Genomic DNA, 26687 nt, shown 5'->3' with positions numbered 1-26687 from the left:
GCAGTCCCGGGCGGCAGAAAGACCGGGAGGACGTTAGAGCGGGAGGAGGAAGAGGCGGAGGAGGGAGAGCGAGCGAGAGCGAGGGAAAGAAAATGGCGTCGACGGGTGAGGAGAGACGAGCCGAGCCGGGCGAGGCCTAGTCGGGGGCGGGAGGGGAAGGCGAAGGACCCGAGGTGGCCGTGAGGGGAAGGAGGGAGGCGAAGGGGAAGCCGTACCTGAGGGGGGTTCGAGCCGCGGGGGAAGGCCAGGGGGAGAAGCCGCGGCGGGAAGGGGCGCGCGGCGGCGGCGGCGGCGGCGGCTCCGCGTTCTGGAAATTTCCTCGCTCTGGCGCCCGGAGAGGGGGAGGGGTGTCGAGCGGCCGTTAGGGGGCCCGGTGTGTGGGGAGGGGGAGGGGCGCCGTGGGGCGCGTGCCGTCGTCACGGGGGGAGGGAGGGAGGGAGGGGGAGCGGGGGCAGCGTAGGCCCAGCAGGAGGGCGCCGGGCCTAGTTCCTCAGCGGGAGGCGGAATGGGGGGGGGGTGTTTGCTTGCTTGCTGTGCCTCGCACCGCTTCTAGGCTTCCTTCCTCTTCTATATGGCGTCTTGGAGCCGTTGCTCTCAGGTTTTTTACCCTTACGCCCGGCCCGTTGGTTTATAAAATAAAACTCCCTTTCCTCTTCTCCATTTTGTCTAGAAAGCGTTGGGGTAAGAATCCCCTTTGCGCCTGCCTTGACTTCAACTCATTTTATTACCCCCCCCATCCCCTCCTCTCTCTTTATTTTCTGTAGAAACCGATGCTGTGCGAATTTAAAAAAAAATTTTTTTTTTTGCTCCTGGATTTATTTTAATACATTTTTTTCTTTATTTTGTATAGAAACTGCAGTTGTAAGAATCTTCTTTGCCCCTGGCCTTACTTCAATACATTTTTAAAAAACCTATATTTAATTGCTCTAAGAATCTTCTTTGCCCCTGACTTTATTTTAACATATTTTAATTCTTTTCTTCCTTGTCTAGAAACCGTTGCTGTAAGAATCCCCCCCATATTTTAATGCATTTTAATTTTTCATCTTTATTTTGTGTACACACCGTTGCTGTAAGAATCTTCTTTGCCTCCGGCTTTATTTTAATACATTTTAATTTTTCTTCTTCACTGTTTTGTATAGAAACCATTGTTGTAAGAATCTCCTTTGCCACAGGCTTTATTTTAACAGTTTAAAAACAAAACAAAACCCTCCTTCCTCTTTATTTTGTATAACTGTTGCTATGAAGATCTTCTCTGCATCTGGCTTGACTTTAATTCAGTTTAAAAAATAAAATCTCCGTTATTTTTTCTTCAAACTATTGTCTTTCATTTCAACATAACCTTTTTTATTTGGTTTTTTTTAATAAACTCCCTTATTTTGTCTTGAAACCTTTGTTAGGAGTATTCTTTAAACTCGTTTTCTTAATTTTTTTTAATTGAGGGGGGAGTTTCTTTTACTGCATTTCTGTAATACTAGTGCTAATTACTAATGTATTTATACCCCCTTTGAGGTGTGGTGGTGGTTGGATTTTATTTTCTCTTACTGTATCTGTTTGATATCAGTGATAATAACCTTGAGTTATATCCCACTCTTCTACATTTGCACTCTAGAGTGGCCTACAGCAGAATAGGCACAAATGCAGTCAAGCAATCCCAGTCAAACTAAGCAGCAATTAAAGAAACAAACAACCTGGGGTTGTATAAACTTGTAGCACTTTTCAGTTTTAAATAAAGACAGGGAATATCTACTTAAAATGATTTTTTTTAAACCATGCAATTTCATAATTTTTGGAGCCCCGGGCAGTTACTAAATATGCATGTGATGGAGTGGACTCAAATCCACGAAAGATGATTCAGTGATATATATTTTTAATCTGTAAGATGCCACTTGATTCTTTGTTTTTGTTTTTTGCTGCAACAGGCTAACACAGTTACTCTTCTGGAAATAGTTACTATAGGCTTACTTAATGCAAAGCCTATAGTAACTATCACATGCATGCACATAGGTGTTAATTAGTTTCAAAGGTACTGTTTGGACGCAATCTAGTCAGAATAACACATTTTAAAGAGCAACATATAGTGTGTATGTGTACACTTCGAAATAAGCTGCTGTTGAATTCATTTCTTTAATTGAAGATGCACATGATCAGGCCACATGGCCTGTTGAATCCAATAGAGAAAGTTAATCGCATGCTTAGCTCCTTCTTGTTTTGAATCAGTGGAACTTTTATACACTTTGAAAAGTTGTAAAATACATACATTATAGTGCATATTTGCTTACATGGGTGTGTGTATCCACATTGATGTGGATCTATTTTTGGCCATTTGGTCCTCCAAAGAAGCTTACAATTCTTAAAAACAAACAACATTTTAAAGCAACATTAAACAGCATAGAATACAAAACAACAACAACAAATGGGGATAACTGTATGTAGTAATTTGTTTTGTACATTCTCATGGAAAAGGGAGAGGAAGGAAAATGGAGTGTAAATGGGCTGTAATGTTAATCTGCCATATGTTGTATTATCTCTTACCTAAAGAGATGATTGAGACTCAAAAGGAAAATAGAGAGACATTTTTACTACATCAGTAGCCACCCCAGACAGAAAAGAAAGTCACTCATTTCCTTCCTCAGTTATTACCCTCTCATGCACACTACCCTCCCCCAAAAAACCTCTCTACAATTAGCTGCAGCAGTTAGATTTTCTCTTTAATGCTATTAATGTTTTTAAAAATAATTTTCATTTATAATTCCTGCAGAAATAAAATAAGCTAAACTTAAAATCTGCTAAATAGTCCTTTTGACTATTCCAGATTCAGACAATTTATTTATTTATTATTTATTACATTTTGTAATAAGACAAGATGGCCCCCTTTGAGTGAGATCAAACGGGAATAGTCAAGGAAGTAAGTGGTGGCCTTGGAAGGTGTCAGACCTTAGAGGGCAGGCCTTGTTGATTGATTCAGTTGCATCTGCTGCCACTTAAAATTGTGTTGGTTTTTGTAGCCTGTAGGTTGTACACGAGGAAGGTCAGGCTCTTCTGTGAATAGAAGAGCAGGCCTTGATGGAGGAGTGCAAAGATTTTTAAAATGCAGGGTGCTTCGGCTATTGGGCAGTATAAAAATGCAATAAATACTACTACTACTAATAAAATAGATGGTTTTTGGGGCCAAAGCATAAACTTTGGAAGGTATAAAAAAGAAAGGGAAGCAACTCAAATTGTCATAATGGATATTGCTTGTGTCCCTGTGGTTTCTTGGTTATTTAACACTTGCTTCTTCAACCATGTCCCACTTCCTTGCATTCCTGAGGGTTCGAAGCATGACACAGTTATCTAAATATTTTTTCTCTGGAGGGTTATTTTGCAGAGTCGATCACTTTATCACACATGTTTCAATTTCAAGATCCTGTAATGTAATAATTATACCTAGCCAATCTTAATTGCTCTTTTTGGTTGCACACATGATTGCACAGGTTTATAGACTAGTGAAGGGGTAGATTTTTTTTTAACAAATGTGTGTGCTACTGATTGTGTGTGTTCATAATCAGATGGATTGGCTTAGTCCCATTCAGGTTGTGGCTAGGAAGGACAGACATTATTAGGGAACCAACAAAACCTGACAAGAAATAGGACATTTACAAGCTGATCCTAAACTAAATCCTATTGAGGTCAGTGGGGCTTATACCTTGGTGGTTACTCAATTAGATAACAAATGGTTATTGTTTGTTCTAACAAGCATGCAGTTGCACTACCACACCCTTTTCCAACTTGGTACCTTCCAGATGTTTTGGGTTTCAACTCCCATCAGCCACAGCCAGGATAGCCAATTGTCAGGAATAGTTTAAATTGTAGTCCAGAGCATCTGGAGGGTGCCTAGTTGGGGAAGGCTGGATTAGCATATAATTAGAAGCATGTGAACTAGTTGAGAGACCTTTAGCCTGCCTGATAAAATCTATTACTTCTTAGTATGTTAGAGAACTGCACATAATTTTTGACTAAGGTACCTGGAAACTGCACTCTCTGACAAGCGATTGTTGCATAGGTCAGCTGTGTAATAATTGTAAAATTTTGTGTCTTGATTGTAACTGTTGTGTAAACGCTGATAAGAGCCAGATCTCAGCACAATACAGCCTTTATGTTAAAATTATATATTACAGTTTCCAGAGGGAGGGATGGGATTGTCTGTTGCAGTAAAAACAACAAAGATGGTTTTCTAAGAAAGAAGGCAATATAAAATGGTGCAATTTCATTGAATAGTTAATTTACACATTCAATTTTAATGACGGTATGAAGTTGTGTCCTATGAAAACTTAAGCAGTACTAGTAACACATTGAAATGTTTTCTCATTCGATCTCAAAGCCAAGGTCTTTATCTGCAATTCAAAACAGGTATTCTTTGTAGAACATTGCCCACAGGATAAGTGAAGTTGTGCTTTGCATTTATGAACGCCCTGGGTAGCATTCTTAAGTAATGTTTGCTGTCCTGTTCCCTTGTGTAATGTTGATTAGTAGACCTCAATCTAGTTTTGCAGTTTATTGGTAGAAGTGATTTACATAATTTCTGCAAGTAGTGATTGCTTTAAAATCTCCAAATATTTTGGGATGGAGATGTTAGTTGTTGCCTGAAGGTCAGTAATTGCCCGCAAACTAACTCATTGTGCATTGCTGAGCTGATGAAATCTAAATGAGTTATGAAATGGGCAGAGGATTATGGCTTTTAGGTTTTTTCTTTATTTTACAGCAGATTTCAAGCAAACAAGAATGCGAAATTGTCCCTCTTCGCGTCTGAGATCCTTTTTTAAAAAAACCTCTATTGGTGGGGCCTTTCTGCTCCCATTTTAACAAATAAATGGGTTGAATTTTTATAGGTCATAATACAACTAACGTTCTTGTGCAAAGTGCACCTTTGAAAATTGTGCCAGCAATGTTTAATCGGACTACTTTCCTCTTTGAATCACAAGACAAGCATTAAATGTTTGGAATAGAGAAAAAGGAGTCATCGATTTGAATTGCCTTAATAGGCAGTTATGTCAAAATGTAGGAAATGAACTTCTGAGCTTATTGCTGGCTGTGCTAAAATCCACTTTCAGTAGTAGTAGTAGTTGTGTGTGTGTGTGTGTGTGTGTGATTTACTACTTCATTTGGAATACTCAGAGAGGATTGTTTCTTTGCTTAGTATTGTATATCATAAAATGTTGTTGGTGTTGGAAAAACACCTTAAGACAGAAATGTCAGTAAAAGCTTTGTCAACACTATTTAAATGATTAAAATTGACGCTCTGTATATCTGGATTTGCAGAAAACATATTAAAAACAAGATGCCTGGCCTTTTTCTTGGAGTTGAGAAAATGAGATGATATTGTCTTAATTAGATAAGCCAAAACATATCTCTGGCTTTTCATCTGAAGGCTTTTGCATGGATGTTTGAGATTTATTTATTTATTTATTGGGAATAAGATGGGAAGCAGGGAGTTGAAAAGGCTGAAGAACTCGTCATAATCTTGGATTTTAATACACAAAAACAAAGTTCAGTCTTCCTTTAATGGATACACACAATAAATGAGAGCTGCTTGCATTTTGTGTCTATGGTAGTGTTAATTTTAATTGGTGAAAGGGGGAACCGGCTGTTACATCTCAGGGGAAATTTTTTTAACATGAGTAACAGAATGGAGATGTAACTTAGATTCTGAGCTTATATTTAGATGTGATGTGTTTTTTTTACCTCTTATGGTCAAATTTCTGTTTTCTTTCCATCTGCAGATTATAGTACCTACACCCAAGCAGCAGCCCAACAGGGGTAAGTTAGTTTCTCTGTATTCTGCAAAGAAGACTTAGGTTAAAATGTATTGTGTATTTCAAAGCCATTGCAGAGTTTTAATAATGAAGTAGTTTTCGTTAAACCATTTTGTTTCCACTGTCTTGAAGTGATTCTTGTAGTTATTACCTTATCATAGAATAGTAGAGTTGGAAGGGGCCTATAAGGCTATCAAATTCAACCCCCTGCTCAATGCAAGAATCCATCTCAAAGCACCTAAATCTTCATTATCCTTTGCCTTTTAATCTTCAGATTTCTTGTATTCTTTTTACAGCTACACTGCATATGCAGCTCAGCCAGCTCAAGGTTATGCGCAGACCACCCAGGTAAAAATATAATTCTAAACCACTTTTCCCCTGAAAGAAAAAGAAACCATGGCCAGTGCCATTGCATCTGTCCCCATGATCTAGAATATTTTCTTGTATGGGTTTTTAATATGGTGCTTGAAAATTACATTGCTACAAGTACTTAGTCAAGAGATGTTATTTAGTTATGAGGTTTCTGCTTATCTGGAGCTGACTCCTCTTAGCTCTGAGAAAGAGAGCATGGGCACATCCTGAAAATACAATGGCCTGGGTTGAGAGCAGGAAAATGTGGTGGTAGTGCAGAATTTTTCCTGTTTCATTTCAAGGACTCATAAAATGTTTTCCCAATGAAAAAAAATGGAAATTTGGGGAAACTGGAAACTCAGATAAAATACACTCATTTGGATGAGTGAAAAGTTTTTTAAAGCAAGGTTTTCCTCACTCAGAATGCACGGTATGAAGATTTTATATAAAACATCTACAGTAATACATGGGAATTATTCTCCAATGCTCTAGAGTTCAGTGTTGTCAGTGTTATAAAGTTTTGATACCATTTTTTATTATTTATAAATCCTAATGTGCTTAGTATTTTGACTGTAAGAAGCATTCTCTCTAAATAGTACTTTTATAAAGAAAATAATTTGTGGTTTCTATTTTTGACTTTTATTTTTTCCTTCTCAGATGGCAATATCTACCATACATTCACTTAGCATAGGATACAGCAGTTTACTGCTCTTTGTAAATACTGTGTATAATTACAGTTTTCCTTGTACAAAACTAAGGTTGCAATCCTATAAACATTTAATCTCGGCATGTCCCATTGAACCTGTGGGGCTTACTCCTGAGTAGACATGTAGGATTGCACTGACAGGCATTTATACTTTTGAAGCCATAATCCTATGCATGTTTACTTAGTAAACTCCACTAAACAGAGTGAGTCTTACATCTGAGTAAACATGCCTAGAATTCGTTAATGTAAGCCACCTTAGAACGGAAATATATTGCATATATTTCAATTTCACTGAAAAGTCCTCTTTTCTCCAGGAAAAATGACTTCCTTCTGACTTAAAAAAAATCTGTAGTGCAGGCTTCTGACAACATTGCTTTTCCCCTGGGAAATGTAGCAAAGCACTATGTGTGCAGGCAGGCTCATAAGGGCAGCCATCATAGTGCTGTGGAAACACAGCACACTGCTGCTACTATCACTGCCAGCCCTGGCTCTTGCAACATGCTAGATACCATGCCAGAAAAATATGTGCTAATTGTTTTTAGCATAGAAATGAAATATTTTAAAGAGCCAGATTGTATGCTGAAAAGTGAGGGGAGGGTGCAGAATATGTAAAGGGACCTGAGAGGTAGCAATTGATAGTTTGAAGTTGACCTCTAATTTTGTTACCTCTTGCTCAGTGTTTTATTTCATTAACTTTTGTTATTGGTCAGCATGTAATCCCTAGCTTTTCCTGCATTACATTGCCTGGGTACTAGTCAGTATGCAGCTTGATGGCAAAATAAAGTGAATTGGACTCATGGGATGGCCAAGAATACTTGTTAGTTCTTGGTAGCCTGCCTTCCACCTGTCTCTACTTTCCTTGGTACCTCATGGGTTTTGTATTTTCATGGGTTTGCTCACCTGTTCTGCCTGAGCAGGAAGTCGCTTGAAATAGGAAGTGGGATTTCGTAGCCTCTGTTTTGAATGATTATAGGCTTTTTGATAAAAATCTGATCCTTAAAATCTCTTGTGTGAAATACAAAGTTAAGATGCATCCTTTTCTTCTTTGTAGCAGGCCTATGGGCAACAAAGCTATGGAACTTATGGACAGCCCACTGATGTCAACTATACCCAGGCTCAAACAACTGCTACTTATGGGCAAACTGCATATGCCAGTTCTTATGGGCAGCCTCCAACTGGTAAGTGTGCCCGTTTCCCCCACCCGCACCTACTCTTTATCTTCTGTTACCCCTTGGAGGTAATGTGAGGGTGGGAATTTATGGCATAAATAAAATTTCACTTGAATGTTAAGAATCACTTTGGGCACTGGTTCACATGACAATTGAGACATTGCTGAAGAATACTGCTTGCAAGATGCTAATTGTACCATTGCTCCTGGGAGATGGATTACTTCTCCCTTTTGTACCAGTACTGGGAAGCTCTAAACTGCTTGAGGATGAGTAGTTCATGAGACTGCTTGCCTGTTCTGATGGTATGCCCTCTACTTCTTGTCTTGTGCTTTCCACAGTAGAAGGGACCAGTACAGGTTTGGATATCCTGCTCAATTTTGCATGGGAAATGCTGTTCATTTTGTCTACATTTATGGTGTTAACCCTTTAGGTTTTGTTATTTCAGCAGCAAAACTCGCAGTGTGGTCTGAACAAGGCCATTTAGTGTTTGCTACTCATGTTACTTAGATACCATTCGTGAGCTCTTTGTAACTACTGTGTTGTATGGATAAAACTTGTGTATTACAATGACAGCTATGGACCAAGATGATTCTAGTTAATCTAACTCAGCTGTCTTTCCAGTTTCCTAAAGGGTAAACAGCATGATTATAGACACATTTCAACTGTTGCAGCCACCATCTCTGCATGTTCCATGTTATTGGTTCTTCTTTCAGACATCTACTTCACTGTCGTCGTAAATGCTGTGTAGATTATTTTGCTTGTGCTGTTAAAACGAGTTCTGTTCATCCTAATGCTTTATTTCGATGTATCAAAAATAACTATCTTTGAAGGATGTACAGCAATGGGTGCATGCAAAAACACACTCTGCTGAAACCATCCTAGCTATAATTTTAAACAGCATGTTTTTCCCTTGTGCATAAAACTAATAATACTCTGTAGGAGATTCGTGTTTTTAAAGAAGAGTGGTGAGCCAGTTTGGGATATAGGTTTAAGCAGTATGATATATTAACAAAAGTGATAGCTACTTAGTTTTTAATACAGGAGTCCTCAATCTTTTTTGACTGGTTGGCACATTTGAAGCTTTCCATATATGTCATGGGTTGCTCTCACATAATGGGTACCATGGGGGTTGCTCATTCACATAATGGCTGCCATTATCTTATGTGAACCGCCCAGAGAGCTTCATCTATGGGGCGGTATACAAATGCAATAAATAAATAAATGGTAGGCATGACCCATAATTTCCCAGAAGCAAATTGGTGAGGCTAAAATAAAAGTAACTTCCCAATTACCTAAGTACAAAGCTGAAGTGAGATCTGATCTTCAAAACTCAAAATAACTCCTTTGAACCCACAGTTTTCTGCTCCTGTTCTCATTTCACAGATGGCAAACTTTTGAGATGCAGAGACAAGTAACATGGCCAAAAAACTGAGTGCAAGGCAGAGGTAGGGCCCAACAAATCCACCCTCACAAAGCACAGAAATACCCATTTTACAGAAAGCAAACTGCTGACAAAGAAACCCTAACTGGGTTCAGACAACACAATAACCAGTGGTGGCTTAAATAGTCGGTGGTTAGTTATTTAACCCACTATGGGTTATCGTGTTGTGTGGAGGGAATTTTTTAACCAACGGTTGGTTATTTGGCTGAAATAATCAACGCTGTGCAGAGGGGGATGAGTGAGTCAACTCGGCGTGGACTAATAGTAACTAAACACTAATCCTAATCCACATCACTGTTGATTATTACCATGTTGTGTGGGGAGTACCGCCTAGATAAACAACTGGGCGAACAAAATGTCACCCTCTCCTCCCAGGTGCCGCCTACCACCCCCAGCTTGCCTTTCTCTGGGCTGAACTGCTGGACTTCAGCCACTCACCCTTTTCTGAGAATGCCTCTGGGACCTGTTGTGTGGCCTAGAAACATTCTTGAATATGAAGATGGTGCTGGAGGTCAGCGCTTTGCTGTTTTTAAGTTGTTGGGTATAATAATTATTATTATTATTATTAATAATAATAATAATAATAATAATAATATAAATAATATAAATAATAATAAAAAATCCAGAGGAGGGCAGGGAGCCTGGTGGGCATCACAGGATATGTCTGCAGGCACATTGGGCACAATGTTGGGGACCCCAGGGCTGATATAAAAACCTTAGCCTTGCTGCTACTGTTTTTCTGAAAGTGGAACAACCTCTTAATATGAGTTCTCCAGATCATGATGGCTATTTGTAAGCTTCATTTTTTGTTTTCCTCAGTATTTATCAACATTTCCATTTCTCCAGCTTTTATATGCCCAATTTATTTTATATATTTATTCATTTTTATTGTATTTATTGTATTTTTATACTGCCCAATAGTTGAAGCTCCCTGGGCAGTTCACAAAAACTAAAACCATTCAAAGTATAAAACAAACAGTATAAAATACATGTTAAAAAGTTGCAAAATATATGGTTAAAGTGCAGCCGCTTGTGGCCACATCTCTAATACTTGAGTGTATTTATGATTATTATTCATTGAATAAAGAACCTACAGTTTTATATTTGATAAATACCAAACAGTACTACTGTTTCATGTGCTAAGTTGCACATTTCATATTCCTAAAATAGTAAAAAAACAAAAAAAGTTGGGATTTGAGGGAGCAATGATTATTTCAGTTTTTCCCAAAATTTGTTTTTCCAACAATTTCATACATTTATTGGCCTTATTTGATACAAGTCATGACTTGTCTTGTAAATCTTTCAAATATTCTAAGATCTCTGCATATAGTGGTTGGAGTTTGTGGGTGAGACTAAAAGTATATCATGTTTATCTAGATTTCCTGTGCAATTAATTCAGGAAGGCATTTCAAAATGTAGGTGTTGTTATGGTTTACATCAGGGATGCAGGACTTCTTTCAGCCTAAGAGCCAGATTACATTTTGGAAAAACTCTTGAGGGCCACATTCCAGTGATAGGTGAGGCTGAAGGCAAATAGGGTTGGGCCAAAAATATAAGCATATTTTAGTTTAAGCATCCAATTGTCAGGAACTGAGCCTTGAGAGAGGAATTTCCACCATTCAGAAAGAATAGAGAAATAAAATACACAGAAGCCAAGAAACCACCATGATTGGTAGTTGGGGGTGGGGCCATCCGGGGAACTTGGGAGGGCCGGTTTTGGTCCCCGGGGCCTGCAGCTCTGCACCTCTACTTCACATGGGATGCATCACTGTTTGAAGTAGGAAAATATGAGAAATTCATTGCAGTTCATCCACAGTTTACCTAGTTTGCACCTCCTGGAATCAAACACAATCTGGTGTTGGAAGTCTGTACATTTTTAAGCTTGTGATGCAATTCATGTGGAACAAAACAAGTGTTTTAAAAAGTGCATGAAAATACTTAGATGCTTGAAAAATGCATGCAAACCTGCTTAAATCAGTAGGAGAAAAATGCGTGCATTTGAAAAATGTACATAAAAATGTGCTCAGATTTTCATGCTAAAAAACTCAAAAGCAGCGGATACAGGCACAAGTCAGAATGAGCTTTGAAGTGGAATTCAGAGAACCTCAACAAGTCCGTGTTTTGCTTGTTCGCAGGATTCCTAGTTAACAGTCCTTATCCAGAAATTAGCAGTTGTCATTTTTGCATTCTGGATCTCCTCAACATGACCTTTATAGCCTTGGAGCTTTTGCAACCGTCCCCAAACTTGTGCCTTCCAACTGCAAACTATGTGGGGACGATGGAAATTGTATTCCAACACATCTGGAGGTCACTAGATTAGGGAAAGCTGGTTTAACCCTTTTAGACAGTACAATGAACTCAGGGCTGGCTTTTCAGAAACATACTGTGCCAGTTGCTTGATACGTGTGGTGTTTGCATACTACTGCTGTTTCAAAGAAGCAGAGAGGAAGGAGAAGGGGTTTTTGTGGTATTCTTTTGTGTTGTCTGAGAACCTTGTGCATGTGGCCACTACTGCATTGCATCAGGCTCTTTTGCTTTGGTTCTAGACCATAATGACTGCAGAGGTGTGTATTAAGGGAGTCCTTTAATCATGCTCCTCCCCAACTAAAAAGCTCCCTGCATATAGTAAGCTAGCCTATCAGGGATGGGGCTATCCTAAATCTACTCCTTGATTTGGTAGTTCATTACAGGAAGGGAAGTTTTGTTTTACCCAGAGGGGATTAAATAAATGATTCCCCTACATAACCTGCAATCTGAAGTGGTAAATTCAGAATTCTAGCACAACCTTTTGCATAATTTGTAAAATGCCCTGCTTCAAGCTTCATAGTAGAATCTGAGAATTGGAAGTTCCCAAACTGTTTTTCATTGAGGACATTTAAAATGCCATAAAGAGATTCGAAATGAAGGCTAGTGAGAATCCAATCTGTATGCCATTCCTCAGTTAGTATGAAGGTGATGGTGAGTAATAGCTAACAAAAAGTAGCTGTCTGCTCTATAGCAGCAGAAGGACAAGGCTGTGGTGGTATCTTGGAAACTACTTTGGTTTCTGCCATAGTTGAGATCTGCAAGGGCTACAATTTTCCTGCGTTCAGGCTTAGTCCCCTGTGAAATGCAAGGGCACTAACTTTATCAGGGTTGTCTTATTTATTTCATTTGTACCCCGCATTTCTACCAAAAAATGGCACTCAAAGTAGCTTATCAGCACAATTAAAATAGATTAAAACAATACTTTAAAATACAATAGAACCATCACAGTTACAGACAAATACTAGTTATGAAAAAGAACTTTTCTTTTTCCTAAAGCTTTTAAAACTTGATTTTGTTCTGACTTTATACTGTTAGTTTTACCCTACCCAGTGCCTGTTTACCCTACCCTGTGCCTGTTTGCATTCTCTTCCCCTCCTTATTGTTTTATTATGGTTTTATTAGAATGTAAGCCTATGCGGCAGGGTCTTGCTATTTACTGTTTTACTCTGTACAGCACCATGTACATTGATGGTGCTATATAAATTAATAATAATAATAATAATAATAATAATAATAATAATAACAACAACAACAGCACCCAACCTAACCAAGCCACTTACAAGCCAAAGGCCTTCTTGAATTAAAGAGGGCTTGCCTGTCGGCAAAAGGACAGTAAACAGGGAGCAAACCTAGCTTCTCTTTTGGTGGGGTGGGGTGGGGGAGTTGTAGAGCTTGGGAGTGGCCACTAAAAAGGCCCTTAGTGCTTGAAAGCAGTGTCTTCTAGACTTTTTGACTTATATTTTGCGATTTAGGGTTGTGTGATCTCTTTTGAGGAAGTTTGAGTCGATACCTCAAATGGGTTTTAAGTTGGTGTTTCTAGCGAGGGTGGGACAACACCCCCCCCAACCCCCACTGGCATATAAATCCTTTTATTTTCAGGCTTCCTAGGCAGAAGTAATGAGGAGAAGCACAGGTGGCTAAGTGGCTCACTAAACTTTCTTTTGTTTCAGGCTATACTGCCCCAACTGCCCCCCAGGCTTACAGCCAGCCCGTTCAAGGATATGGCACTGCTGCTTATGACACCACAACAGCCACAGTTACCACCACACAGGCTTCCTATGCTGCCCCATCGGCTTATGGCACCCAGCCTGCCTATCCTACCTATGGGCAGCAGCCAGCAGCAACTACACCTGCAAGGTAACATACAAACTGGTGAATTTAAAAAAATGCTTTTTTTCCTCTGACGAGCTCTTGAGTATTTATCTGAAAAGACCGTTCTCCTACCTGGGTTCTGCTACTTCATTAGTTTGCAAGTACTTTTCATTTAGGGAAACTTAACACCGAAGCACTTCTTGTCTCTCTCCTCTACCCCCCCTTCATGTAGTAATTCATGAATGAAACACAACACACATGAAGCTCTGGGGAAATAATTATATTCTTTAGCTATGGATCTTATAATTGTAATTGGTCACTGGTGCAACATGAAGGCACTGTTGCCTCAGAAAAGGTACAGGTCCTATTTGCTGCACACATGTCCGTCTGTGAGAATATTTTTTTTCTAAAAAGAACAACAACATAGTATTGGTGCTTACCACACCGAGGAAATGTATTGTATGTAGTTCCAGTAGAACTCTGGGTACAAATAAGCCCTATTTGAAATTGAAGCAACATAAAGCAATAACATATGTGCACTAGTAAATTGCAGTTTGAGAAATTTACTAGTAAATTGCAGTTTGAGAAACTTTGCACTAGATACTACATTATAGTGTACCTTGCTGACAGTGCTTTGATTTGCAAGATATTTAAACAGAACTTGACATAGGGTGCTGCACCTTTGTGGCTTGTCTGGCAGCCAGTGGGTTTATCTTTTTAGCAAAACTCCAGTCTCACCGTAAGATTTGAGGCTAGTCCTGAAAGCAAAATGCATTGGATTATTGTCTGAGATACAGTTTCCACCTACACTTAAGTGTTGCATCTAGAGGCTAACCATGAGTTTGCCAGTGCCTCACATGAAAAACTTGACAGGGGCTCTGTGACTCTTCATTGCTGGATTTATTTTTTAGACCCCAGGATGGCACCAAGCCTGCAGAGACTAGTCAAACTCAGTCGAGTACAACAGGCTACAGCCAACCCAGTCTAGGATATGGACAGAGTAACTACAGTTATCAAGTCCCTGGAAGTTACCCTATGCAGCCAGTTACTGCACCTCCATCTTATCCTCCTACTAGGTGAGTTTCCTGAATTCTCAGTGTGGCGCCTAAGTATTGGTTCTGTCTGTGTCCTTGATGGAAAAACGTTATAAGCAAATATTTATTTTCTGACTGGCCTTTGCTTTAGAGGAAGGTTAGGAATTAACCAATTTGTATCACCTTGGTATGTGGAGGAACAACAATTAAGATTCCTGGTTTACATTGAAGATAATGGGCAGATCTTCACGAAGCGCCTTACCAGTCTTAGTAGAATTACAACATGTAACACAACTTGACTTGTGGAAGTAGAGAAAAATCCTTCTCCTTTTTTGCCCCCAGCATATAATCCGTAATATTGCCCTTTACTATGGCAAATTACTCCAACCCTGACTAATTCTGAGAGTTAATATATTCCAGGGATCATACTATTGAATTGTATCAAACCACATTATCCTTAAGGTGACCATGTCACCTATATAAAGATATAGGACATGGCTCCTATATCTTTAACAGTTGGATTGAAAGGGGAATTTCAGCAGGTGTCGTTTGTATGCATGCAGCACCTGGTGAAATTCCCTCTTAATCACCACAGTTAAAGCTGCAGGAGCCCTGCACTCTTTTGTATCTGGTCACTCTAGTATAGCTCCTGCAGCTTTAATTGTGATGAAGAGGGAATTGCACCAGGTGCTGCGTGCATACAAATAACACCTGCAGAAATTCCCCTTTCAATACAACTGTTAAAGATATAGGAGCCCTGTCCCCCTTTTCACATGGTCACCCTAAGTATCAAGAGAAGCAAGTTTGTAAAGAAATAAAGTTTCTGAATGGTGTTGATTTTTTATGGGAGGAAAATCCATCTCTGACAGATGGGGACATCAAGAAATACAGTGGCACGATATAAGCAGCTACAGTAACCGCTTAAAAGATGAGTAGTGTTTGGATTTTTCACCTTATTGCAAAATTATGATGTCAAAATACTAGAATAGTATGCATCTTTGCAATATGACAATACTCCAAGGCAAAACCTTTTCACTCATAGCACTATCGGTTTATGAAGGCCAATGGGGATGTCAATTGTGGGCTCTCCCACACTAGAGGCCTTCAAGAGGCAGCTGGGCAACCATCTGTCAGGGATGCTTAGGGTGGAGTCCTGCATTGAGCAGGGCGTTGGACTCGATGGCCTTGTAGGCCCCTTCCAACTCTGCTATTCTATGATTCTAGAACAATTCACTTGTTTTCCTACATCGTCCTGGGTAAGGGCAACTTATAAGTGTTTTTGATTTGGCCGTTGTGATTGTAGAAGTGGAAATTAACTGTTCTACTAAGAGCTGTTTTCCTATCTTTTGAAATGTCTTTTCAGTTATTCCTCTTCTCAACCAAGTAGTTACGATCAAAGCACTTACTCTCAGCAGAGTGGCTATGGGCAGCAGAGCGGCTATGGGCAGCAGAGCGGCTATGGGCAGCAAAGCAGCTATGGGCAGCAGCCCCCCACCAGCTACCCACCTCCGACTGGATCCTACAGTCAATCCCCAAGCCAGTACAGTCAGCAGAGCAGCAGCTATGGGCAACCAAGTGAGTTTCACCAACCCCTTGTTCTAACAAAGGCGTCTCATTAAGTGTCTTGACCCAGCGTTTAACTGAGCCTTTCAGTCAAGACATTTTGCTTAAAGGGGGGGGGGGGCAGGAGGAGGGAGCTATCAAGTATAACAAGCTTTGGGATGTTTCTGAACAGTTCTCTTTCAGCTAGCTGATACTTAATCCTTGAATAGTTATTTGTTTTGCGGTTCTCCTCCTTCAGGTCATATAACTTGTGTTATAACAACAAATTACTTTGTGAGCCTGCATAACCTTACTCTTTGTATAGACCTTAGTTTTTAGGCACTTTATCAATAATAAATAATCGATACGGCTGCATTTCTGCCAAAAGGTTGATTGGGTCTTGGCAGAATCTCTACAAAGGAATGAAGAATCTGTCATTGTGAAGCAGCCAAAAAAGATGCCCTTGGGTGCTCTTGTCTGAACTTGGTCATAATAGTAGCACGAAGCCACTAGTTGAATCAGTAGGGATTGCAATGGGGCACATTAGAGTACAAGAACATAAAAGTCCGCTGAAACAATTTCAGGCTATTTTCCAGCGTATGTTTTGCAAATCTGATGGCTGTCATAATCCCTTCTGCCATCCGTTATTGAGAGCTACTGTACGTTAACGCTCCAGAGTCCCAAGGCAAGCATAAAGTCTAGATGCTGTCAAAAGCTGTTTACACTTTTCCTAAATATTGCAGTGTTTGACTACTCCATAGGTTCATTCCGTCAAGACCATCCCAGCAGCATGGGTGTGTATGGCCAGGACTCTGGAGGCTTTTCAGGCCCAGGAGAAAGCCGGAGCTTGAGCGGCCCTGATAACCGGGGCAGGGGAAGAGGGGGATTTGATCGTGCAGGCGTGAGCAGAGGTGGGCGGGGAGGAGGAGGCCGCGGCGGAATGGGGTAAGAGCAAACCTTTTCTTCCTCTCATCTAATTTGATTTTACCCCATAGGGTGTACAATGGCAAGAAGGGCTGAAAGATATCAATGCAAATTACTTTTCCATGGAGATTATCTTAACAGCGAGTATACATACTACAAATTAATCCATGGAAGTATCTTGTTAGCGGGACTAGGGGCAGGATTTATTTTGCCTGCAGTTGATTGGGGTTGGGAGGTGAGAGGGCTCTGGGTGCAAAATTGCGAAACTTTCAGCTCCCTTCCACGATTGACAGAGGGGAAGTCCTCTGTGGGTTTAACAACCTTTGGATCGAACACACACACACACCCCTTCCAGAGGTCCACCTGGCATTTTTTCCTTCATGCTGGTGTTTGATATTGCAGGTACGTATGGTGGTGTCTGCTGCTTTTGTAAAGCATTTTCTTGCCCTAGCTGTGTTTGCTGTTGGCAGTAGCTCTTTAAGCTAGTGTCAAAGCAGAATGGGTGGTCTCAGACTGCTCTTTGAAGCCCAAAGCTCTAGTGTAGCCATTGCGCGCGTGTGCAGGTTGGTTTAGAATTTGAAGAGTTAATACAGCACTGTGCTTAAACCCTCCCACCCTACCCCTCACAGGTCTTGAGTGCGGCTCCCCACTGGAGCTTTCAGGTGTTTTAAACCAGTTTGGCCATTTTAACTGATGGCAGAATCTGGTTTGGTAAGCCTGTTCAGACAGTCCTGGTTTTCCTTTACTGGTTTATTTAAGGTGAAGACATGATGGTCGACTGAGAGACTTGATAATGAAGGGTGCTGTTGTGTGTGTGTTCCATCCATGTATGTCAAGCTATGCAGAGTGTTAATTTGGATTTTAAAAAATGGAGGGCAGAGTAGAAAAAGTGGCAGTTGTCTGGCTGTAAATGCTGGCAGTTCCTTCTAGGCCTGTTGCACCTGACAATTTTGACGAGCAAAAGAGCCACTCTGCATAGTTAAACAAAAATGAATCCAGATGGTTTGAAATCTTTATTGAAGTCCAACTGCTTTTATTGCTTCAAATCCTGTTCAGTTAACGACCAAGCCTTTTAACATTGAAGAGTAACCCTTTCAAATTGGCTTGAATGGAAAAGGGCTCCATAGTTCTATATAAAGATTTCATCTGTTAGGTGATCCTAGATGTGTTTAAAGTAGACCTAGACACTTGAAATGGCTATCACCACATCTTGTGTGTTTTTTCTTTTTAAAAACAAAACAAAAAGCAACCCAGATCCACTTCTAGCCCTCTTCAACCCATCTTTCTCCAGTTTCACACCCATAATCAAAAATCCTTTCTGTAGAGAGAATTCCTGCTATTTAGACTGAAAATTGCTCAGGTGGGGTGGGCAGCTAACTCCATCCCAAATATGGCTTTGTGAAGCAGTAGATTGGCTGTCGAGGGGTCATGGATGAGAGAACCCGGTCCTCTCATCATGGTGTGGTGATGCATTTCATTGTCTCCTGCAGGTAAGGAGCCCAATGTTCTTAACATGCCCTTTTTCATTGCCTCAATATTTTTATATTTTCACTGGCTGTTAAACATGGAAACTTTTTAACATGCTTTGTCGCATTTATATGCTACAGGTTACAAAGTGAGAGCCTTGTATACACTTCAATACTTAAAAAGTACCCGTACTCAGTACTCAGCCGGCAGCATAATGAAAAGTGGGACTAGACACGGTGTCCATATGGAGAGGAAAAAATATACATAGAATATTTTTAACCAAATGTGTTCATTGTATAAATGGAAACCTTCTGTAACTTTGGTAACTGCATATAGTACTTCATGTTTGGTAATGAAACTAGAGGGGAGGTGTAATAACTTTAGAATTGTGTAACATTAAAGTGTAAACATCTGTTAAAAAAAGGGAAACATTACATATATGGTATATATACTTTGGAAAACGGAAGCAAAGCTGCATGCAACAGCTTGGAATTGTGTATATTAAATCTTTTATGGGTTAAAGATGCAATACTTGGTAACAGTTGTTCTTCTCCCTCCTTTCTTATTTCCATCCAAACAATTATTTCACCTCCCCCCCAAAAAACCCCCTCCACATTTTAGTGGCATTTTATTAATGGGGCACACTTCTGCCCACAATTTTTAGTTTGTGGCTTCACACTGTATTTACAGGTTTAGACCTTGATTTTTATGGTGATTCCTTGAGTTGTGTCCGCAAAGCTGCACCCTTAGACCTTTTAACCCCGGTATATTGTGTAAGCTCTCCTTCCACAGAGACTGTTAAATCCAATAGTGACCTGAATGTATGGTTTTAGTGACTGTCATCTGAACTGTGTTCTAGGATTTGCTGTCTTTTTTTCCTTTTTCCTTTTTTTTATTTCATTTTTGAACTGTTAATGTTAAAGGTTCTCAATCCAGGAGCTTGGCTTGCTCTCCCACTCACAAGAGGCTGAGGGTGCAACTTGACGTACGCAAAATGAGGGGAGGGAGTTGACCCAGTGGATGATCTCTCTGTGTGCGTGTGTATATGTGTAAAATTGAAATTTTAAAAATGGGACAAGTTCCATTTTGTTCCTCCTGGCCAAGTATTGCATTGTTAATACCATTAGTGATGTAGGGTGCAAACTGCCAGAGTGGGGTGTCCAAACCCTGGCAATCAAAGGTCACGTGTGTAAAGGAGATTTGAACAAGCTGCCCTGAAGAAAGGCCTAGTGACGAGATGAGATGAGAGAGAGAGAAAGACAGACAGACAGACGCATTGTTTGGATATGTTTAGCCAGTGCCCTTCTTCCCAGTGAGCCCTAGAGGCTCCGAGCGGTACTGGCTTTTTAAAGGGAAAGGCCTTCATTTCTTCGTTTATCCCCCCAGCAGCGCTGGAGAGCGAGGTGGCTTCAATAAGCCTGGTGGTAAGTTTTTGAGCATTACAATGGGATAGTGTTTTAAAAAAATGCAGCCAGAAAATTAAAAAAAAAAAAACATAATATTTGTTAGTTTCTCAAGTGGTTAACATGCCATATGCAACAACACTTTTAATGGGTACTGCCGGCAATGCCTAGGGGTCTATAAGGTTTTAACCTGTGGTTACAGAACAAAGGGTGATGAAGTATTGAGAGAAACTACTTCTTTAATTTGGGGAAGGAATCACTTTTAAGAGACTTTGGATTTTTTAAAAAAATAAGTAACGTTGGTAAACGAGCACTGATTGGCCCAAGAAAGCCCCTTTAACCGAGTGTAATATCAGGTGATGGTTTAGAAGGCTGCTAAAATAGCAAGCTGATCTCAGCAGCAAATGCGTAAAGGGTAATGCATTGCAAGTTTTTTGCAGTGCGGTCAATTTGAGTTTTAACACAAGCCATCAAATGGCGGTTGTAAATAGGTAGTTGTGTGTTTGTCAGTAGCGTAGCTTGCAAGGCGTGCACTAACAATGCCTTCTGTGATTTCTTTTTCCCTGGACGGCAGGACACATGGATGAAGGGCCAGATCTTGATTTAGGTAACTTTAAATAACTACTAAAATAATTAGAAGGGACTCCCATGCCATTAGTTCTCAGTGGATTGCAGCTACCTCTCCAGTCTGCTCACCTGCTTCCTTGCTGAAATGAAAAGGCAGCATTTTTTGCAAGGCTGGAGGTTAACTTGTTGGGGCCCAGGTCTGGCCAACGAGCTCGTTACTACTTTTGCCATCTTGGTTAAGGGTGCTTCTTTTTCTGAGGGCTTGCACAAACTTGGAGCTGTGTTTCATTGAGTCTGTATTCTTAGGCTGACTGAAGTTAAATGAAATGGCATTCCTTGAGGCCAGGGTCCATAAGAGTTGGCCACTCTTGGTAGCCAGCCAATACTTATGGTTGCCTCTGATGCCTCTCCTCACTTGTGTCTTCTGGCACACGCAGATCAAAGAGCCCTTCTGCTATTATCCCTTTTGTGATGATTGGCTGGGATCTCTTGCATAGACGTGCCCTTGGGGAAAGCAGGAGGTAGACTAATTGTAGGGATAAAATACCGTTTGCATCCAGTAACCATAAGGGAATTGCTGTGATGACCTAGACAGTTGTGGTGATACATTACTTGTCTCCACAGGCCCACCTATAGACCTAGATGATGATGCTGATAACAGTTCAGTGTATGTACAAGGGTTGACTGACAACGTGACCCTGGAGGAGCTGACAGACTTCTTCAAACAGTGTGGAGTGGTTAAGGTGGGTCATAACATGATCTTAGAGCTGTTAAGATGTGGCCTCTCTCTCCGTGTTGCTACATGGTAGAATTGGCTGAAAAAATGGAGGCACTATTTGCATTTTTGTATACTACTTTCCCCGTGTGTCTTTCATTGTTCCAGAATTACTTTCCATTCATGAATTTGGAAGGTAAAAGTGGCCATGACAGTGAAATTTCTATGGAATTCATTGTTGACTACTGCCACAAAATCTCTTCCGAATCCCTTTGCTGAAACATCTTAGTGAATAGAACTTTTTTGCGGTGTGGGGAGTGCTTCTGCTTGGAATTCAGTCCTATCAGTGCTGTGAATGTGTACTTCTATCACTCCCTAGATGAACAAAAGAACTGGACAGCCCATGATAACAATCTACCTTGACAAGGACACAGGAAAGCCAAAAGGAGATGCTAATGTGTCCTATGAGGACCCACCAACTGCCAAAGCTGCAGTAGAATGGCTTGATGGTAACTGAATTAAAATTATTGGGGTTAATGAGTTTCAGCTTAATGAATACTTAGTTAAACCAAATACAATGTGGCTTACATTAGCACACTTAGTAACGGGGTGTATACCTAGGGGTATGTGCCATGATTTCCACAAATGTGCAGCATGGTGGGTGCTAAATTCGGGCGGGGAGGGGGGGGAGAGCATCTAGCCTTTACAGTTGCAAGAGAAGCTTAGAGCAGTGTGTGGACAATGTCTCCTGGGATTTCAGAAGCTAGAGCAGTGGCTGAATCAACTAATGCAATTCAGCGTTGCATGCTCCTCTCTGCTTGCCTTAGCTGTAGATATAGAAGCTCTGAAGTTGATTTCTCCCCTCCAAAGGCCTGAAGAGCCTTTTATCTGAACAGCGTAAAGTAGTCTTTCCTGTACAGCTGTAGATACCATTTAACTCCTCATGTACGATAGTGAAATTTTTGCTCACATAGAACCTTTTGCTTTATGTATTATTTATTTACAATATTTTTATACCACTCTCCATTGAAAATTTCAGAGCGATGTACAAGATAAAATAAAATAAAAACAGAATAAAACCCTTTAAAATAGATTTTAAAAGATGCTTTGTGTGTTTCAGGTAAAGACTTCCAGGGCAGCAAACTCAAAGTTTCTCTCGCTCGGAAGAAGCTGCCACTGAACAGCATGCGAGGCGGGATGCCCCCACGTGAGCCGCGCGGCATGCCTCCTCCTCTCCGTGGAGGTAACCTTTAGGCTGCAGGAAACTCCACCTGAAAACATGCTGCACTAGCAAGGTTGCTTTGTGGCCAGAGCCTCTGTTGTGTGTTCATGGACTAACAAGAGGCTTTTTCTTTCAGGCCCTGGAGGTCCCGGGGGGCCAGGTGGTCCTGGTGGTCCAATGGGTCGTATGGGAGGCCGTGGTGGTGAACGGGGGTGGCGGCTTCGCCCCAAGAGGACCACGTGGATCTAGAGGAAACCCTTCTGGTGGAGGAAATGTCCAGCACAGAGCAGGCGACTGGCAGTGCCCCAACCCGTAAGTTACTGCGCTTCATTACCTCCTGTCCTTGTGTGCGCTAGTGGCCACATAGATTTCGCCAGGCAGCTCTGATGTACTCCTGTAGTATCTCAGGAGAGGGTTCGGCCATTCCTTGAGAATAACTTCATCCTGCAATCTGGGCTGATTTTCCAAGCTCTCTTTTGTTGACTACCTTAACCAAGTCTTTCAGTGCACCTGCCAGCCCATGCAGAATATTGTTGTGTTTCTTGACTTACATGTGTCTGTCCTGTCCTGACTGCTTGGCTAGGTCACTTCTGTTGCAGAAAGGTAAAGGCAGCTGTCCTTCCTCAGCCTGTCCTTCCCTAGCTACTTGAGGGAAAGTATTCTTGAAGTACCCATGCTGTAGGTCAGGGGTGGGCAAATTGTAGCCCTCCAGATGTTTTGGCCTACAACTCTCATCAGCCTTAGCCAACATAGGCAATTGGGAGGGGTCATGGGAATTGTAGGCTAAAACATCTGGAGGGCCACAAGTTGTTCACCCCTGCTGTCGGCAGAGAGGCAGTCTAGAACAAGTTGCCCCTGGCGGCAGGACCCCCCCCCCCCCCTGGTGCTGAGAATGAAATCATGGCCAGCTGTGTCTCCCTGCTTTCTGCCTTTGTGCTGGTTTTGTATATCCAGCCAAGTCATGTGCTTGGCATCTTCACTGAATGCTGGTCCTTTCTAGGGGATGTGGAAACCAGAATTTTGCCTGGAGAACAGAATGCAACCAGTGCAAGGCTCCTAAACCGGAAGGCTTCCTCCCTCCACCTTTCCCACCTCCAGGTATGTTCCTATTGTCAGCGAGCTGGGGTGGGAGTCGGAATATTTGACACTGATCTCTGCTTATGTGATGTTCACAAGGTCCTGGATTCTTGCTTGGAAAACCGCTGCCACTTAGAGGGCTCATATACGGGACAAATAGTGGTAAGGGAATTGTACAGGTGGTATATTTTTCCTTCATTTGTGTATACCATTCCAGAAGAGTAAATGGGGAGTTCTCCAGGCGATGCACAATAATACGACCACTGTTGTGAATTGGAGGCACTAGCCATCGACGCATTATTATCTTGCATTATCTGGAGAAGTGTTTGGGGACATAGGCTGCTATTAGGGCCAGCTTCAGTTTTTGTGGGACCTTGGGCAAGGATGTGCTCATACTGTCCGTGGGAGGGTATGGCCGTGTCCCCAAAATGGAAGAGCCCCAGATTCTTCTGGAGCACGAACACCTTCTCAAAAGTGGATGCTGGCCATTTCAGAAGCAGGTGTATGGCTTTTGGCCTGGCCAGAGCCCACACCTAGTGAATGTGCTCCACATGGTGTAAAGAGGACAGCGTCAGGCAACTTTCCAATGTTGCCTTCCAGTAATGTTGCCTTCCATTTTTGCCACAGTAATGTCCCTCTCCCATATTGTCACAGCAGCTTTCTGGGAGAATCCATGGTGTTCACGGCGCCTCGCTGTGTGTGAAGATCTCACTGCGTGTGAAGATCTGTGGATGGAATAGAAGGGACCCCATCATCCACTCTCTATTGTCTGGCTCCTGTTTCTCTTTTATCCACAAGGTCTAGCTTTTGAAGGCTGCATGGCGGATGTTGAACATTTAAGTTAGGTGGACGTGGTAGGGCTTGTCCATTTCAACCACTTGCATCCCTCTTTTCCCCTCACACTCAAAATGGTTCCTATGAGAACATTTTGAAACACAAAATGTATACCATAAGAACTTAAATCATCACAGCTTCAGGTAAAATAATCACAGACGTGTTACCCTGCCTGCCTGGAATTTCTGTCAGCCCTGGGGAGACCAACCCCTTAGCTAGAGAGTCAGCGTAGCTGTGAGGAAGTTTTGGATTTGATTCACTTCATGGAATAAGATCATGTCTCAAGGTCACAGGATGAAACAGCAGGCTTGGGGAGAGTGCTGGCTATGTGGGGATTATTTCAAGGTGTGTATAATAATGATGATGATGATGAGCTGCTCAAAACGGTAGCCGCTGGGAGAGGGTCTCAGGAGATGTGTGTTGCAACTCTGCAAAATCCTTCGAGCCAATCAGTGCAGTCAAGAGGTCCCCCTTCTGTGAGTGCCTCATCCTCCCGTTTTGGTCTGCAAACACCTTGACCCTTGTGTGCTGACCTTGGGAACGACTTGGATCTGCCTGTGATAAATGAAAATGTAAAGGGGATCGCTTGAAACATCTTCTACAGCAAGAGTGGGCAACCTGTGGCACTGCAGATGGTATTGGATTGAAACTCCCATAATCCCTCGCCATGGATTATGCTTACTAGGGCTGATGGGACTTGCAATCCAACATCAGGGGGGCTGCAAGCTGCCCATCCTTGATATAGATGGTGCAATACGGCCTTGCTTGCTTCTGCATATAATCTTCACTCTGCTTCTCCTGTCTGCTGATGCAGGTGCCTGTGACTGGTTGTTACCTTACACTCCCTTTGGGCAGAGTTGAGGGAATTGCCCCCTCCCCCACAATGCCTTGTAACCCTAGCCTGCCTGCCCCAAAAGTTGATTGCGCAGTTCTTTACATTTCATGCTTGGGCTTGATTAACAGGAAGGAGGAGGAGGGCTGCTTTGCTGAGCTTTGGGGCTTAAGACTGGTGACCTGAAAGCTGGTTTCTCAGCTAACCTATAAGGAGTCCATGATCAGTTACTTCAGTTTAACAAACATATCTTATTTTAAGGCCCAACTTTGAGCTGCACCAGAAAAAGCTCACTATTCCTTTACTATTCACATGAATGAAACCATGGAGGTGCCAGAGTGACTAGTGAGGGAATTATTTCTGTCAGGAAGCCACTCTTCCTGCAATTGCTTCCAGTAGGAACAATCAAGAGGGATTACAGGGATTTGGGTTAAAGCGTTAAGATTTCTCCTGTGTGGACTTGACGAGAATAGCTGGGTGTTTTGGTGTTTGATACTTGGCTTGCTGCTTTGACCATTTCCATTGCTTCTCTGTCATGCATTGAGGGAACAAGTGCCATGTTTCTGAACTATGGGACTCCTAAGCTGGTAGGACACCAATGTGCACAATAGCATTTTTGTTGGCTCCAGTTTGGCTAGACCTGTTTGCTGTAACTATGTCCTGCTGCCTGCGCTTCTCAGACACATCTTCGACAGCCTGCCCGACGTTGCCACTGTTTGGTGACCCTTGGCTCGAATGTGTGGTGCTTTCTTTCTGTATTAGGTGGTGATCGTGGCAGGGGCGGCCCCGGGGGCATGAGAGGAGGCCGAGGAGGCCTCATGGATCGCGGCGGACCCGGAGGGATGTTCCGAGGTGGCCGTGGCGGAGACAGAGGTGGTTTCCGAGGAGGCCGGGGCATGGATCGAGGTGGCTTTGGAGGAGGCCGGCGAGGAGGACCCGGGGGCCCACCTGGACCTCTTATGGAGCAAATGGGAGGCAGAGGCGGAAGACGTGGAGGACCAGGAAAAATGGACAAGTATGGATGGGGGGACAGTAGGCCAGGAGTGGTGGCATAGGCCAGTGTATTTATACAGCCTTGAAGTTGGAGGGCAGGTTGTTATGCTGGGTCAGAAGTGAGGGAAGGAATCCAGACTTGGAGCTAGAAAGTGGGGAGGGTGCTGGCTGTGATTAGCTCTGGCTTAATCCTGCATTTTCTGGGATGGAGAGCCTTTGCCCAGTTCAGGAGGCCTCTCTAATCCCCATCTGATCTCACTCTTTCCCTTTCCAGGGGAGAACATCGCCAGGACCGCAGAGACCGGCCCTACTAGTGGCATATGACCCCCCTCCCCCTGCAGGACTGCATTTACTACCAGATTTATTTTTTAAACCAGAAAATGTTTTAAATTTATAATTCCATATTTATAATGTTGACCACAACATTATGATGATTCCTTGTCTGTACTTAGTATTTTTCACCATTTGTGGAGAAACATTAAAACGAAGTTAAATGGTA

The 26687-nt window shown here is 41.9% G+C and overlaps 1 protein-coding gene across 1 annotated transcript; it reads left to right on the top strand.

Annotated features, from left to right (window-relative positions):
- EWSR1 (EWS RNA binding protein 1) lies at nt 1-26687 on the top strand. The gene is given in 19 exon segments (XM_063144271.1): nt 1-105; nt 5760-5796; nt 6089-6140; nt 7901-8027; nt 13437-13623; nt 14490-14654; nt 15976-16187; nt 16916-17099; nt 19932-19969; nt 20523-20555; nt 21140-21258; nt 21610-21739; nt 22351-22473; nt 22589-22658; nt 22660-22764; nt 23453-23550; nt 23629-23691; nt 25958-26210; nt 26463-26687. Coding segments are annotated over 19 exon segments (2049 nt in total). The 5' UTR covers nt 1-92; the 3' UTR covers nt 26503-26687.

The sequence above is a fragment of the Elgaria multicarinata genome, chromosome 18, assembly GCF_023053635.1.
Source record: "Elgaria multicarinata webbii isolate HBS135686 ecotype San Diego chromosome 18, rElgMul1.1.pri, whole genome shotgun sequence".
NCBI lineage: Eukaryota > Metazoa > Chordata > Lepidosauria > Squamata > Anguidae > Elgaria > Elgaria multicarinata.
Note: the sequence above shows the minus strand (reverse complement) of the source record. Positions and strands in the feature narration are given on the sequence as shown.